The sequence below is a fragment of the Catharus ustulatus genome, chromosome 1 (genome assembly GCF_009819885.2).
Source record: "Catharus ustulatus isolate bCatUst1 chromosome 1, bCatUst1.pri.v2, whole genome shotgun sequence".
In the NCBI taxonomy this organism is placed as follows: domain Eukaryota; kingdom Metazoa; phylum Chordata; class Aves; order Passeriformes; family Turdidae; genus Catharus; species Catharus ustulatus.
Genome location: NC_046221.1, coordinates 155,424,903 through 155,437,897, shown reverse-complemented (window position 1 = coordinate 155,437,897; position 12,995 = coordinate 155,424,903). Strand labels below are relative to the sequence as shown.

General features: G+C 39.7%; 1 protein-coding gene across 1 annotated transcript in view; it reads right to left on the bottom strand.

The window, feature by feature from the left end:
* Positions 1–12,995, bottom strand: part of TG (thyroglobulin) — a 146,596-nt gene that overhangs the window by 73,658 nt on the left and 59,943 nt on the right. Inside the window, exons 35-38 of the mRNA XM_033063694.1 lie at positions 12,559–12,624; positions 3,742–3,876; positions 2,747–2,911; positions 1,426–1,648 (exon numbers count right to left, since the gene is read on the bottom strand). Of these exons, the coding sequence (XP_032919585.1) occupies positions 1,426–1,648; positions 2,747–2,911; positions 3,742–3,876; positions 12,559–12,624 (589 nt within the window). The remainder of the gene's footprint in view (positions 1–1,425; positions 1,649–2,746; positions 2,912–3,741; positions 3,877–12,558; positions 12,625–12,995) is intronic.

Here is a 12,995-nt window from a genome sequence, read left to right as displayed (position 1 = left end):
AGCCAAAAGAGGCTTCAGAAAATATGGTAATAGATGAGAGAATTATTTCTAAATTATCATTTTAATGTCCTTGTAAAATTTTGTCCTAAAGCTGTGCAAGGAAACTGCAAGGAAAAGGACCAGACCTAATGGAGTTTTACAATTTTTTTTCCCATAAGGGGGAGATTCCTAGGATGGATGTCACTCAACAACTTTCACACTGACAAAATGAAGCACATCATCTCCAAAACAGAAAACTTCTAAATCTATTTTTCAGCAGAAAAAAATACAAATTCTCAGGTAGGAAGCCTGCCAGGACAATAGATATTACACATTTAATCATAGGGCAGCAGGGATCATCACCTGTGGTCATGGTTTATTTTCTCCAGCTCCCAGGAGAAAGGCTGCCACCTGCTGAAGCAAGTCCACAGCTCTTCCAGGAGCTGGAGACTTCAATAGCTGGCTGGTGGTTTTGGTTGGGTTGGGTTTTTTAAGTCTTTTATCAAGTCCAAGCTGATAAATAAATATTTCTCTTTCATCAGTAATGACACTGTGCTAATGTGAATTTTTTTTGTATGTAAGTATTTAGCATAGAATACATGGAATCCTAAAAAAAATCAACAGTTTCTATATATAAAGTGAGGTCTCTCCAATTCCCCAAGTGTAAACTCAAATAATTGTTTTTTTTAACCTTAAATGAATAATAGAAGATAATGGCCAAATTTTTCTTTGGACTGTGGATTCAAAAGAAAAGGAATAGATTGACAAAGGTCCCCAAATTCCTTTGAAAACCTCAGCCAGGCTGCTCATTTAAACCCCAGGTCTACCAAGGCAGATCTCAGAGACAGGTGGGTCTAACTAAACCCTAAAAGACACCAAGAGCTGTGTGTGCTAAACCAACACCACTGTACACCTGAGGAAACAAAAAAACACATCCCACCAGATCCCTGCAGTGAACTTGAGGCTGTGGCTCCACAGCTCAGGTGTATCCTGAAGGATGGGATCACCAAAGGCCAAACAGATTTTCAGCTCCCCAAACATTTGCCTTTTAATAGGTTTTGGGCAGAAGAGATTGATTTTCTGGGCCTTTCAGCCTGATCTCTTGGACAGAGAATTTCTGTGTGCAAAACTTATCTGTGTAAATATAATAAATACCTCTATAAATGCCATTCAGAATGAAAATGGACTGACAGCAGACAGTTGGTGGGGGAGTTCTGCAGAGATTCAAGACAATGGAGTGCACAGGAATTTGCCTTTTCTCTTGAGGTGCTTGCACGCTTTAACATATAGACAGAGAAATTATTCTCCTTGCTAATCGAATCTCAGACCTGTATTTATCTGTACTCTGTAGGTTGCTTTGCAAGAAAAGACATGAATGTTGCTGTTGTCACTGCAGCAGCTCCCATCCCCCCGAGCCCTCCTGCAGGTGACCGGGGCGTTTCTTACCGAGCCACCGTGGCGTTCCAGGACTCTGCCCCTGCAAAGGGCTCAGGGGGGCTGAAACGCCTCTCTCCAAGGGGAGGGGCAGCATAAGGGATCCCCAGGAACTGGCTGATGTTTCTCCATCCTGAGCCAATGTGGATCACCTGGGATTTGCCCATCAGATATCCGTGGGATGCGGTGTACACTGTTGGGGTCCCATCCGATTCAGAAATGGGCAGGAATAAATCTATCAGAGGAAAAATAATTTGGTTTTTTTCAAGCTAAGACCATTTCAGAAATTAAAAATTAATTTTAAACTGTTAAGTGTCCACTTCTTTAAATGAAATAGATAAATTTACTGTTTTCCTATAAAATAGTTCATTAAAACACAGCTAAGTGACACCTTCTGCTATTTTTCCCCTAAAAAATGTATTTGATAGGTAGGAATAAAATTCAAAGTCAAGGGACTAAAACTAAACCTGTAATGAACAATAAACACAAAAGTCTACTTTTATGTCTCAGTTTGTACTTTTATTTTACTTGGCAATGATAAACTGCTTTTTCTCTTGTTGAGTTTCAACCTGGAAGGCTCTCATTGACTTCACAGAATTTCAGTGAAAAGGAAAATTTTCTTCTCTTTCCCATTATTTTTGCCTGGGTTCTAATTACATTTAATGAAGAGAATAACCAGTATTGCACAAGAAGAAAGCAGTTTCTTTAAAAATCAAGGGGAATAAACTCAACAAAACTTACACTTTCAAACAAGCATGTATCCAAACATCAGAATTTTTACTTATCGACATTGTCTACACAACTTCTTTTTCTCTCTTAAATAATTTTCACTTCTTTAAAATATTATTTCATCCCGTTTAGGGAGCAGGGATATCTGGTTGGGTTTTTTTGTTTTTTCTAGAGATTGTCCTTAATGTTTTCAATTGACAGTGGCTTTTCAACACTCCTAGTATTATTCCCCAAGCTTAAAAGGAAGAGCATATCAAAGCATCTTCTGCAGATGAAAAGCTAAGAGCTGGACTTGCATTACTGTTGTTGTTTGATTTTACTATCCTGCACTTCCAAAATATCTTTCATAAACTAGACTTCCTCTGAAATGCCTGCTCCAACACCAGAGGGTAACTCTACCTTTTAATGCATTTTTAAAACAGTATCTGGGGACATTTTTCCCATCCTCGTGGCTGTAACTCCTCTGAAACAGCCATGGACAAATACCCAGGAGCCATCCACATTGCTTTATGAGGTGAGGAATTCCTCAGTCCTGCATTCACAAGAATTGTGCACAGCCCACCCCAGCTGAGCCCCTTCCTCCACAGCTTTGACCTGTTCTCACCTCGTCTCCTGTAGATATAGGCAGCAGGTTCTCTGAGTAAAACCCAGCAGCTCTGCCCCTGCAGGCCATGTGTGCAGATCTGTGTGTCAGGGTAGAAAATGCACCTCATGGCTGAAGGCTGCATTTCCAGGGTGACCACTGTACAGGACTGGTTCTTTGAACAAGCTGTGAGGTGAAGCATGAAGAAAAAGAGCATGTCAAAATGTGTTCTCACAGTATTTTGCATGACTGTTACACTGCTCTTAAAAGAAAGGTTTTACAACAGGTGAAGCAACAAGGATGTGATGTAATTCAGAGTAATGGGACATAAATGTCCTCAAATGCCCAGAACAGTCTCCATATAGACAAAGGACAGAATGTTATATTGGCTTTTAAAGGGAATAATGCAGCAAAAGAACTATTATCACAGGTTTTAGGAGGAGAAAAACATCATCTAGTAAGGTCCTGATCTGAATTCCAACAGTCCCCAGGGAGTAAGTGGGAGCTTTCCCTTATTTCTACCACTCTGTGGCATTGAGGATTTCCCAGTCATGTGAAATTAAAGGACTCCTTTTTGTCTAGTCAGGCTGTAGATTGAAGCAATTCTCCTTGCAGTTACTACAGCTCTCAGCAAAGCCTCCCTCACACCCCACTGCCACAGGTTGTTCAGGTAGTGGCAGGTGGGTTTAGAAAATGGCAGTGGCTCTTTGGAAAAACAAGACACCATTGCTTTAATTATTTGCTATAATACTCTCCCAGCTGTACAATGCCTGGAGAATTGAGAGATCTCTGTGCCCAAGAGGTGTCAAAATTACCTAATTACTGTACAGCATTTTATATCTACTGCATCTCTCTTTAGCTAAACTGCTTCAGAACCCCTCTCTCAGGTTAGGAAACACTGGGATAGTTTTCATAAACAAAATCAGTGTATCTATGTCAGAAGTGGGAAAGCTGTTCTTGGTTTTCAGGCTCACAAGTCAGTATTTCCTATACAGCTGGGAATGACCATTTCTTACCAGACAGGCAATAGTCTCTGGCAGTGGAGAAGTAATTGGATATATCTCTGCTAACATGCACAACTTCAAAGTTGGAGATGGATGAATCCATGAGAACAGATGACACATTTAAGGGTTGCCATGCATCCACATACTCTGTAAAATGAACCATAAAAAAATAATACGGCTACAAGGAGCAGTAAAAAATTCAGAGGAAACTAATATAGAGTTAAATGCACTGGGGAGTTCCTCAGTGAACAAGTGTCATCTTCCTTTGCATCAACTGAGAATAAATTAAATATTCAAAGATCTTTGACTTTAAGATTCAATCCCATGTTCAGAGACCAGATATTAATTGGTTTATGAAGGTATTTAGCAAAGAAATAGGCAAATCCAGAGCAGCTTTATCCAGATTTGAAGGTAAATCCAACTGATTTAAATAAAAGATTTCTGAACAGCCTTAATTACATTAAAGGGAATGAGTTATACTACTTGCACAGAAGTTCTTGAACAGGTACAGCCACTAACTTCTTGGAAAGTAAATGGAGGTTAATTTGATCATTTTAATTTGATTTGGTGGACAAAACTACATTAAATCCTATGGACAGTTTTAATGTCATGTAACTTCTACATAATTAAGATTTCACTCAATTTCATAGGCATATACATACACAAATATGTGCATATGTGTAAATATAATCCTGTGTATTACATATATCTATATTCCCGTGTAAATATAATCCTGTGTATTACATATATCTATATTCCCATATATACATTTAAAATCCATGCACTTGTGTGAGCGTGCATACACACATATGTACTAACTTTGGTATTCCTCAAGAATTGTCCTTCTGTCTCAAACTATATTTAAAAAAAATACCAGAAACATTCTTTTCTCATACACAAACAGATAAAAATATCTGAGAACTCTCAATTTTGCACACAGGAGACAAAAAAGAAGGATTGGGACAGAACGGCCTTTAATTATTTTAGTTCCTTTCAGAAGTTCAATAGAAGTAAAAGGCCCTGCTGTGGCCTCTGAGTCCTAAACAGCAGGTTGGTGTTGCCCTCTCCATGTAATTGTAGGGTGAGGACAGAGCAGAGTCAGCTGTTCCTTTGCTATTCCTAGAGCAGGTCCTACCCATGAGTTCATTGACCCACACAGATGCAAAAGTCATGACCTGCCATTTCATTAAACATTTCTTTTATTCTACTTAGAAATCTGCAAAGATACCAAAGTTTCCTTTCTCCTCCTCTCACAGACAGACAGTTTGACCACAGCACTCAACATCAGACCTGAGGCTGAGGGCTGGGGTCCATACAATCAACTTGAAAGTCCTGGTGTTGATCCTCTTGTCCACTCATGAAATCCCATGACCCAAACATATCACAGACAAGGCTGGTTGCATCCTTCCTTGAGCAAATAGGCAGGGAAGAGCAGTGATAAATTCAATTTCATAACTGTTGTATCATTTGTGACAACACTGACTAACTGCCACAATTCAGGGACTCTGCAATGATGCAAAAAGTCTTTTCTTTAGCAGGGTAAATCCTTCTCTAGGAAGTGTAAACCTCCAGCATGAGTTATCTCACGAAGGACAAGCTGAAAAACCTGATGTGCTACCACTTTTACCAAGGTGGTTGTGTTAGGGCTTGGTTCCTTTGCCATCCCCCTTGCTGAAGGAAACATCTGATGGAGCTCATGGAACTTCACAAAGTTCAGGTTTTGAACTAGAGGCAAGAAAGCAGGACTGGGCTCCATGGGTCCTCCACAGCAAAAATCATTCCATTCATTCCTCTTATAGTTGAGAGCAACTTTTCTAAGAGAGAGAGGCTGAAAGTCTCCAGCTAAGTAGAAATGAAGTTTAATTTTGTGTTGCACTGTTTTATGTTAACACCCCAAGCTTACTTGAGTCACAGAGAGGCAAAGCCATCAGCGCTACATTCAGAGGGGATCTGAATTAGTCAGCAGCTGTGACCCTGCAGTCACAGCTTGATTTGTGCAACAGACTCACTGCACTGGATTTTCCTCTCCCCTTTAAGGACTGATGATTCAAGTATTTTAGAGGAACAGCGTGATTTTAGCCATGTGGAAATGACTATTTCTCATCTTGTCAATGACAATTCATTTTAAAACATCCACCAGGAGCTGTTGCATGACCTATGCTAGAAAACTTCAGGCTCTACATCTAGGGTGACAGTTTAGCACTTATTTAGAAAGATACTTAAAAATAGACATCAATTTTAAGTGATGGAGAATTAACCATTAAATCCTGTCCCGAGATTTTCTGCCCACATTAGTAGATCCCCCAGGTCTTTCTTTTGCAGACTGAGTCTTACCAATTTATGTTTTCAGTTTGTTGGGTTTTTTTGTTATTTGGGTTTTTTTCCTGTTTTTGTTTTTATGTTTGTTTTTTCTGAAGAACAAGAAAAGATTTATTTTATCTATGTGACTCAAAATTTGTTTTTACCTAAGACTAATGTTGCCTTCCTGTGCTGGCTGCAGTACCAGCAGCTGAGTACTACTGAACCAAACAAAATCTCTTTAGGTTCAAACACAAAGCTTCAAATTACCAGCTGTGGTTCTTGCAAAAGAGAGTCTTGTCTGGATTCCACCATTCCACAAAAAGTCTGGGTGCACTAGTGGTTTTGGAAGATATTTCCCCAGACTCTCTTTCCATAGCTTCCCTGACACCAAGTGACCTTGGGCAAGTCTCATCATCCTCATTTGTCTCCAAACATTCAGAGGGGCAGAGAGGTCCTTGCTCTCTCAGGAGGGAAATTCAAAATGAATCCACAAAAAAAAAAAAAAGGATTTACACCTCTGATGTTTGCATTTTGCCTCCTATATTTACTTCATGAGCTAAACCTTCTACTTCTGCATTAGAAATTTATTTTATCCCTTTATGTGGGATAGAGTCAGGATCATACCTTTTATATACATATGAGGCACACTGGGCACTTTGCAGCCCGTGCTAGGCATGGAAGAGTGACCACTCATGATGCAAAGATCCACAGCTCACACATTCCTATCTAAACTGATTATTCATTGCACCAAATCTCACAGAAGTGACCCTTGCCACCTCCCATGTGGGAGGTTCTTTGGGTTGGGGTTTAGGTTGTTGGGGTTTTTTTCATCCTCCTTCCTGGACAAAGTATTCATGATCTCAGGTCAGATGTAAATTCTGAGACTCCCAGTTTTCTCCTTTTCTCTTTTTCTGCCCAGCTGACCCCAGATACAGAGAGATGCAGAATGTTTATTTTAACAACACAGCAAAACTCTTTAGCCCAGAGCCATGCATGGCACCACTAAGTGACAGCCAGCACTAAACTGCTAAAGAGATTTTGGATATTAGTTGGCTTTTCCCTTCTCCTGAAAGCAAATCCAGCAATGCCCACTTCATTCTGTGAGCAAAACACAACTGTCCAGGGCTGATCTGAACTTGCCTCATACAGAAACTCTCTCACCAGGCAGAGCTAAGACTGGCCCTGTGCTGCTGGCAGTGCACAGTGCACCTGATGGGCTGGAAGACATTTCTGATTTATATATAGGTTAAGAGCTGACCTTCCAACCCACAGTTTGGCAAAGGCTTTCATTGGATAATTACAGCCCTCTGAATCCAGCCATCCCTGTAACTTTTATTGCAAAATTATAGATGTCCCATATAGAGAGCCTCTCTCTTCCAGATGTTCTTGTTTGGGTAGGCAAGGTTTAAAATTGGATTTGCAAAAAGACTCACACTGGCCCTACTCAGCTCCCACTCCAGTCACAAGATCACAAGACTGGAATATATTTCCTGGCAATGGGATTATAAAATACTTGTCAAAAAGTCAACAAAAGTTTCATCACTGGCTTCAGTGGAAGAAAAGAGACATCAATTATGAGTTTGCTGCAAAATTTAACACTTGATACAAGGAAGCAGAGATACAGAAGTGCATTAAAATAACAGGTTAAATTTAAAAGGAAACTTGGGAAGTTGAGGAGGACAACATGAGGTTTAGGAGGCACATAAATCAGACTGCCTGATTTATGTTTGAAAGACAAATTCTGATCTTAATTCTGAAATTTGTGAGCCATATTTAATATCCCTGACTCAAACCCAAAACCTGCTGACAGACTGAACTCTCTGCTTTATATTCCTAGTTTTCAGGGTATTTTTCAACAGACTGCTAACCTGTCTGCATACCAACAATCTTCAAAGCCAGGAAATCATCAACTCAGAGTGGACCTGCAGAAAATATACTCTTCCTAAAATATAACTGCTTCTCGTTTTTGTTGATCCATTGAAATTTCTATAATTCAAAATGAGCTATTTTCTTTAAACTGCTGCATAATAACTGTAATCCCACCTCAGACAAGTCTCAAAAATAACAACTGAGTATTTATGGCCTTTAGCAGGGAGCTCACTATGCTCCTGTTAAATACAAGCTTTCTGTCTCCTTCAGGGGTGTCAATTATAGGAAATAATATAATAAGGTGATATTAAAAATGTAATAGGTATTTATCCAGGTTCAAAATAAGCTGTTTCCAAAAGCTTAAAATCCTCATATTTACAAACAATAAAAATAAAACTTAAGACCAAAGGTAGAGTAATTCCACATCAGAGATCAAATTGGCTGTGTGAGACCACGGTAAATCAGTTCCCAAAAATGGATAAAATAAGGCTGTCTTTGTTTCACACCAAGGATGTCTCTGAAATATACTCTACATTGTGGGAAAACAAAAAGATAAATGACAATATTAATCACCAAAGCCAGCTACATCAGCACTTGTACTTCCATCAGCATCTCTCTTGAGAATGGAAACGCCCCATGTGCAGACACAGCCCAGTGGGAAATTTATTCCCATGTTGGAATATCCTGTAGCCACTGCTCTGCTCAGTCCTGCCTCAAGGGGATGACAATAAATCAGTAGGGGATCACAGGAGGAACAAGAAGGGCCTAACAGATCATTACATCCACATGCCTCAGTGGTTTTCCAATTAATCACTTGATTTGCATGGACTGGGAGCAGAGTCCACATGATCTGTATGTAATCCACAGGGCCATGCAGGAACCACCCTGAAAGGGCCAAATCTAAGATAGACAGACATGTTCTAGTTAGAACTGAAGACAAAAATATTCATTAAAGTTTAGATAGTTACTGTATACAATTAATAAATCTCGTAACAAGGTCAAAAGTCATCAGGGTTGCTCCTCCCACACACACAGGGGTATTGTCAGGCTCTCCAGCCTGCTTCAAGCTCAAGTATTCCTTCTATAGATTCAGGTAATAAGTCTCATGGATAGTTTTGCTTCTTTCAGACTAATTTGCAAACACATAAAAATTTCCCATACTCAAACTCTTGTGCATAAACTGTTTGAGTAACAGCGTTGCTTATTTGGAAAATAACAAAACAAAATTATATAATTTAAAAACCCATTTTCTTGTTTCCCCTAGCTTACAGCTGGCTGCAGGAAGTTCCATCTCAAACCTAACTATGAGGCCTGGCTGTTTTCTCTTTATAAGACAGTCTACCACTTTCACATAGCTGAGCAGATTTGTTATTTAAATATCAGCCCAAGTAAACCAAGACTGCAGGATGACATATGAGCATTTTCAGCATGGGCAGCCTTAAAATAACATCTGTTCTCCCATGGTTAAAGGTCACAGATTGTACCTGAAACTCCCCACAGATAGTTCCATACTCAGTGTCGTCACAGCACATGAACTTCTACAGGGGAAAAAATGCTCCAAACGTAACGAGTTGGACTTTCCCAGTCAGTTCAGGCTATCAATTTTTCAAGCACCACTTCTCAGATCACAGAAACTATGTGTAAATCACAACAGACCAGCAGGAGCATGCTCTGCTCCATGCAAGAGACGTACAGAAGAAAATGGAAATATTCATTCAGTTAAAGATGAAATCCATACATTCGGTTAAACACGCTACAGCTGGAGATGACTTAGAGACCTTTGCCTTGTGGCAGAAAGGCTTTTGCAAGCAGGCAAATTTGCTGAAGCAATAACAAATCAATGAGAATTCAGGTAAAAGACATTGTGCAGTTCACCTCCCTCCTGCTAGAGAGTAATGGGCTACAGGCACTACAGAGCACTAATTCTCCTTTTTCACAGGCTGCTGGGGTATCTAGTGGATGTTAGGAACATGTATCAGTGTTGTTTGTAGGGGCAATAATTTGGGAAAAGCCCACTGGAGTCTCAGGCTTTTGAGAGAAATCACAGGGCTGCAATGGGCTGCTGGGTGAAAGTTCTGGTACAGGACAAAGAACAGGAGCCCTGAGCCTCTCCTTTTGCTGTGTTTCTCCCAGGACTGGCCTTACATAGGGGAGGGTCTTTTCTTGCATCTCCCTAGTGGCTGCAGGCTGCTCTATGACAAGACATGAAAAGAAGTTGCTCCTGAAAATTATTTTTGTCATTGCAGATTCAAAGGTCTAGACATTTTATGGTGATTACTGCTGATGAATTTCTTCAAGAGCCCAGACCAGGGACCTTCTCCTTTCCCATCTCCTTTGCCATCAGGTCTCCTGCCCCATTCAGCAGCCCCACATTTTCCCTACCCTTCCTTTTGCTATGCAGGTACTTGTAAAAAGGCTTCCTGTTGAGATCTTTCTGTTGTTTTATGGTCCTGCAATGCCTCTGCCCTCTCTGTTGAGAACAACAAGTAAAACAGTCAAAGCATCTACTTTCCACCAGGCTGAAAATAAGTCTGCTCATCTGGGTTTCTTCTCAACACATTGGGGCTGCAAACACCACAGGTTTTTAATGGAGCAGCATCCTGACTCCAAATGGGAGGAAGGAAAGTGCTGGGCACTCCATCCTGAGCATTGCAAACTGGCTGATTAGGAAATAAGGCAGCCAAAGCATGAACTTCTGATGAAATGTACAGCTTAATAGAGCTCAGATAACTCAGACTCTAGGTTGGACATAACATTAACTTCATGATTTTGCAGAGCCTTCTGGCAAAGTATGCAAATTTAAGTATTTTTCTGATCTTTTGATGGATAATTTATTTTTCTTGTATCTGTAGATATGCTTGCACTCACACACACACACATCTACTCATGTCAATGCCCTTTAAATAGTGACATTTTCTCACACTCACCATCTGGCTACCACAGAGCAGCCACAGTAATTTTTTATCCCCACGTACAAGCTTTAACACTATGTAAAAAAATTCAGTAAATGCTAGCTTTTGTGTGATGCCCAACTCTAAAACATTCAGTCTTCTATAGCACATTTTAATTAAACTTACAATCATAAAGTGTTTGGAAACAATGTTTTTGAAAATTTTCTAAAACCTCTGACAACACAGCCCAGATCACAATTTGATCTAAATAACCAGTCTGGTACTTTTGCTATCGAAATGAGGCAGAACAGAAGGACAGATGGTGTTCAGTTGCATTTTGAATGTGTTGCTCCAGTGGTGTCAGAGCCCCCAAGTGTCCAGGAAATTGGTGCTAATTTGACTTCCAGCCTTGCTGTGCTCTGTAATTAAGTGACTTCTCCTAACCACTATCAGTCCCCAGGACAACCACTCTAACCCAGGATCCTGCATCCTTTTAGAAAGCTCTGCTTGCTTGGGTTGCTTAACCAGATCTCTGCAAACCAGACACATCCCTGGAGCTGCTCTGCATTTGGAAAGGTGTTCTGGAAATGGGTGTGACACATCAGAGTTGTTACCAAAGGTGAGGACCTCACTTGCTGAGACTACAGTTCTGGGCAGCCTTTAGAGTCAAAAGCAAACAGCAGAAAGACCCAAGTTCCTGATTTTCTTAAATGCTGCTTAGGTCACTGTTTTCCTAATTTAGGCAAGCAAGAAAAACATAAAAGGAAAATTACAAAATTACTTCCAAGTTTCACTCTGGGAAGAAGAAAGCGTTAGTGAAGTTGTTTTCCATGTCCCATGGGAAAACACTTTGCAAAGGAGTTTAATTGCCCAACCTACATCCCAGGTCTATCCCGCCACCTCCTCAAAGTGTTTCACACCAAAATTACCTACAAAGATAGTTTTCCTTCTATTGCATTAAAATGATCATTTAAAAAGCAAAAATTCTACTAAAAAATAAACCAAACTTGATCATGACAGGTGGTTATGGATATAAAACAGATCATAATAAATTCTGAACCGAGTATTGAAAATTCTTTGCAAATATCAAGTCTCCTGCATGCTCAGTTGCATATTGTTTAAAGAAAGACAGATTCAATCAGATTAAATATTTGTTCAGATCACACTGAAAATCAAAGGCAGAGATGGAAGTGACTTCTCAATTTCAGTATAACTGGAGGGTTAAATTGAGTTTTCTAATAACCAGTCCACCTCTTCCTTTCTGTTACACACAGCATTTCACAGCTATGCAGTGTATTTCTGGAAAGGACACTTCAGGGAAGCCTCTAGCTGCTGACAATTTGCATATATTTTTAGGGGGCATTAGGCACAAAGCTCTGAATGACAGCAGTTAAGTTTCATTTGCTGAGAAGATCCACTCACTTCTAAAATAATCCATGTGATATTACCATAAGATTCATTGTATCTGGAAAGTGATGTGACATACACACTCATAAAAAAATTTTCATCAATCCTGCCAAATATTTTGTCTCAGTGACCTCATGAGGCAGAGAGTGTGAGAAATTAGGTCAGCATCATGGACATGACAGTTCTTTCACTGAAATTATACACAATTAATGAAAATGAGTCAACACCTAAATGAGTATAACCTCATGGGGAGCACTTTCAATATAGTGTTATCTTTCAGCAATATGTAAAAACTAGAGGATGAAGGGATTTTTACAGGATTGTTTGGTTTTGTTTTGGTTCAATTCATAAATACACTTACCACTTTCTGGGCTGAGAGGTAAATTAACAGGTGGACACAGATTGGGAATGGTGCTCTTCAAATCAGCTAAAAGCAGAATAAAACCAACACAGTTGAAAACAATAATACTTGAAGGTTTAAAATGCAATTGATACTCAATATTTCCAGCATTATTTCTAGGATCTGGATGTTGCATCTTCTCCCCACAAAACACCAAGAGGATGCAAGGCTGCTTTGCTTTCTAATCCTTTTGAGCTTGTACATGAAACCAGACTTCCCGAAATTTCTGTATTTATAAACATTTCTACAAATGCTTTTTGAGGTTCAGTTATGAACAACTCATTTCGTATTTCTATGTTTTTTTCTATGCCACTCTCTGTATTCAGGTTTCTGCACCAGGAGAGACACAATTTTCTCTCTGCTTCCAGCAAACTGGAATTTCTCAGAAATATGAATTA